Genomic DNA, 2,872 nt, shown 5'->3' with positions numbered 1-2,872 from the left:
TAAGCTTTTGTCCTTTTAAAAATGTTTTCCTATTATACCAAGTTGGAATCAATATTAACTAAGCTAATGACACGATTAGATTGTCTACAATATTTTATTATGTTATATTGTAAAAATGATTAATTATACTAAAAATATAGTGTATTATAATATAATTTCATATATCAATATACTTGATTCAATTGATAAAAAAGTTCAGTAATTTAATTTAAATAGAAGAGATTATGCAGAATTTTACTTCCATTTAAAATAAAGTAATTAAGAAATTTAAATAAAAACATTAAATGGTATGAAATATAAAGTTTAGTACTCCTTAAGAAATAAATTAATTTAGGAACTAATTCGATACATGCTCTGTAGTTTATTGGTCGTTTATAATATTAACCCATGATTATTAATATAAATAAGTATATTGATCCAAGCTCAATTTTACTTATTTTTAAATAGACAAACATTTAGAGTATTTTAAGTAAATATGAAAAATAAAAGTATTACCACGATGTATTGGTATTACAAATATAAGAAAGAATTAAATTAATTATCATTTAACCTTAATAAATATTGAATAATCCAATTGAATAAATTCTAGTCTCTTCATATTTATATTTCATAACTAAGGTTACAATTGTACAAATAAAATTGATACTTTTTAGAAGCATTGATTTCAACGAAATGATATTAAATGCACTATCTTTTATTAATTTTTTATTTTTATGGCCATTTAGCACTGCTCATTAAAAAAAATACTGTAATAAAAATAAAGCAATTTTCCACTATATTATTCACACACACTGTTTTCCTCACTGAGTGGTTGCTCTTTAAACCCTTCACTAAATACTGTAAAAATTCAATCTTTATCACTTTCTACGCCGGTCGAGTGATCTGAGCCGTTGATTTTCAATCCCATTTCCTCACTCTTCACTCTCTCTATTTATAGCATATAAAATTCATTTCCTTCTCGTTTTGGGTGAAGCGTTGAGCAGAAAAAGGCGAGAGCTTTTGAGATACGGCGGCTCGGGCAAGAGATTTTTATGTCGGCAAGTTTTGATTTGGGTGCTGTGTCTGGGGCTGCTCTCAAGCTCTGTTTCTCGTCAATTCCTTCGATTTCTGCTCGATTCATGCGCAAAGCCCTCTGCTGCTCGATTCAGCAGAGCGACCTCTCTTTCTCCCCCACTGTTTCGATGCGTTTGAGGCCCAAACGGTGAGTTTAATTCAAATTGGAAACACTTTTTTTCCTATTTCATGTTTAATTTCATAAACCCTAATTCAATTTTGATTTTATGGTTTTGTCACTTTTGTGTTGCAGGACTTGTACTGGAGTTGTGTGTTTTGGGGGTTTTCACATAAATCGGCTGTTAAATCGATTGATTCGAATCTCAAAGTAGGGATTTTTGTTTGATTGGTAGAATTGGTAGAATAAGTGAAGATTTTTTAGGGGGTTTTGATTAGTTTTGGAGAGAGAGAGAGAGGAGATGAAGGCGGAGCTTCGGAAACCCGTTTTGGTCAAGGTCCGACCCGAACCCGTTAAGCCTGCTATGAGAAAGATCAGATTCGTTTGCGATGACCCGGATGCGACGGACTCTTCCGGCGATGAGAGAGAAGGAGAGAGGAGAGTGAAGCGGGTGGTTCATGAAGTCCACTTTCCTTGGGTGAATCCGAAAATTTCGGAATCGGAGAGCTCTGTGAGTGGATTTTTCAAGAAGAAGAGGCCGTTTTCTGCGGCGGCGGAGAAGAATCTGGCTGCCGCGAAATACCGAGGCGTGCGGCGCCGGAAATGGGGGAAATGGGCCGCAGAAATCCGTGACCCGATCCAGAACAAACGGGTCTGGCTAGGGACGTTCGGGTCGGCCGAGGAGGCGTCCCGGGCTTATGAAACGAAGCGCCTCGAATTCGAGGCCTCGACTAATGCGTCGTCGGAGAATGGCTCGGTCGTTGTTTTCGAGCGCGTCGAGAAAAAGGTCCGGATGAACGATCCCGTCTCCGCCTCCGAAGAATTTTCGAGTGGCGGTGGTGGCGGCGGCACTATATCGCGGTCGAGTTCGTCGGTGGCGATAACGACGGATTCGGCCGGCATTGCGTCGCAGACGAGTTCGTCTGCGGCGGTGGCTACAACGGGTTCGGCCAATAATGTGATGGATGATGGATTGATGGGATTGGCTCGGATTGATCTCGGCGCGGGCGACGGATTCGTGCCGTGTTTCGAGGATTTTGCCGACGATGACTTGGATGATTTTCCGATTTTCGGGTTTGACGACGGCGAACAAGGCAGCGTGTTGCCGGATTTCGACTTCGATGTTGATTTCGAGGGTGGTGCGATGGCGTGGATGGACGAGGTGGCACCAGGTGCTATGAATGGGATCAATGGAGCAACGCCTTCTTACAATATAGCATGCTTATGAGTCTATGAGTTTTGCAGTTACTAGGAATTTTGTTTAGTGTTAATTTTAATATTTATGTCTATGTTTTGGTTTTTTGAGAAAATGATGTTTCTACAACTGGAAAAATTTCAGTTTTAGGGATGTTATTTTTATGAGTTTTGATGGGAGTTTTTTGTGCTATCGAGTTCGGAGTTTCCTTTGGGTTTTCTTGTGCTTTTTGAGCCCCTCAAAGGGGTTCGATTCGTCGATAATAATAGTTTCTCATTTAGTTTCGAGTCTTATGTTACAAACTATGTTGCGATTTGTCAATTTCGATCAATAATAGTTTCTCATTCAAATTTAGGTTATATTGCTAATTATACTCTGATTTATCGTCTTATCAATTAAGTTGCACTTTAGAATGAATGAGAGTAGTCTTATCAATTAAGTTGCACTTTAGAATGAATGAGAGTAGTCTTATCAATTAAGTTGCACTTTACTTACCTCAATGTGAG

General features: G+C 38.4%; 1 protein-coding gene across 1 annotated transcript; it reads left to right on the top strand.

The window, feature by feature from the left end:
- Nucleotides 1-905: 905 nt before the first annotated feature.
- LOC121780040 (ethylene-responsive transcription factor ERF118-like) lies at nt 906-2,558 on the top strand. Its single transcript, XM_042177564.1, has 2 exons — nt 906-1,201; nt 1,307-2,558. Exon 2 carries the CDS (start codon nt 1,473-1,475, stop codon nt 2,397-2,399), a length of 927 nt encoding a protein of 308 aa, XP_042033498.1. The 5' UTR covers nt 906-1,201; nt 1,307-1,472; the 3' UTR covers nt 2,400-2,558.
- Nucleotides 2,559-2,872: the final 314 nt, after the last annotated feature.

This window comes from Salvia splendens, chromosome 19 (assembly GCF_004379255.2).
Source record: "Salvia splendens isolate huo1 chromosome 19, SspV2, whole genome shotgun sequence".
Classification (NCBI taxonomy): Eukaryota; Viridiplantae; Streptophyta; class Magnoliopsida; order Lamiales; family Lamiaceae; genus Salvia; species Salvia splendens.
This window is presented reverse-complemented; position numbering and strand designations above follow the sequence as displayed.

Bases quoted from the DNA above. Each gene is read 5' to 3' on its own strand.
- LOC121780040 (XM_042177564.1), top strand. From the start codon at position 1,473: ATGAAGGCGGAGCTTCGGAAACCCGTTTTGGTCAAGGTCCGACCCGAA.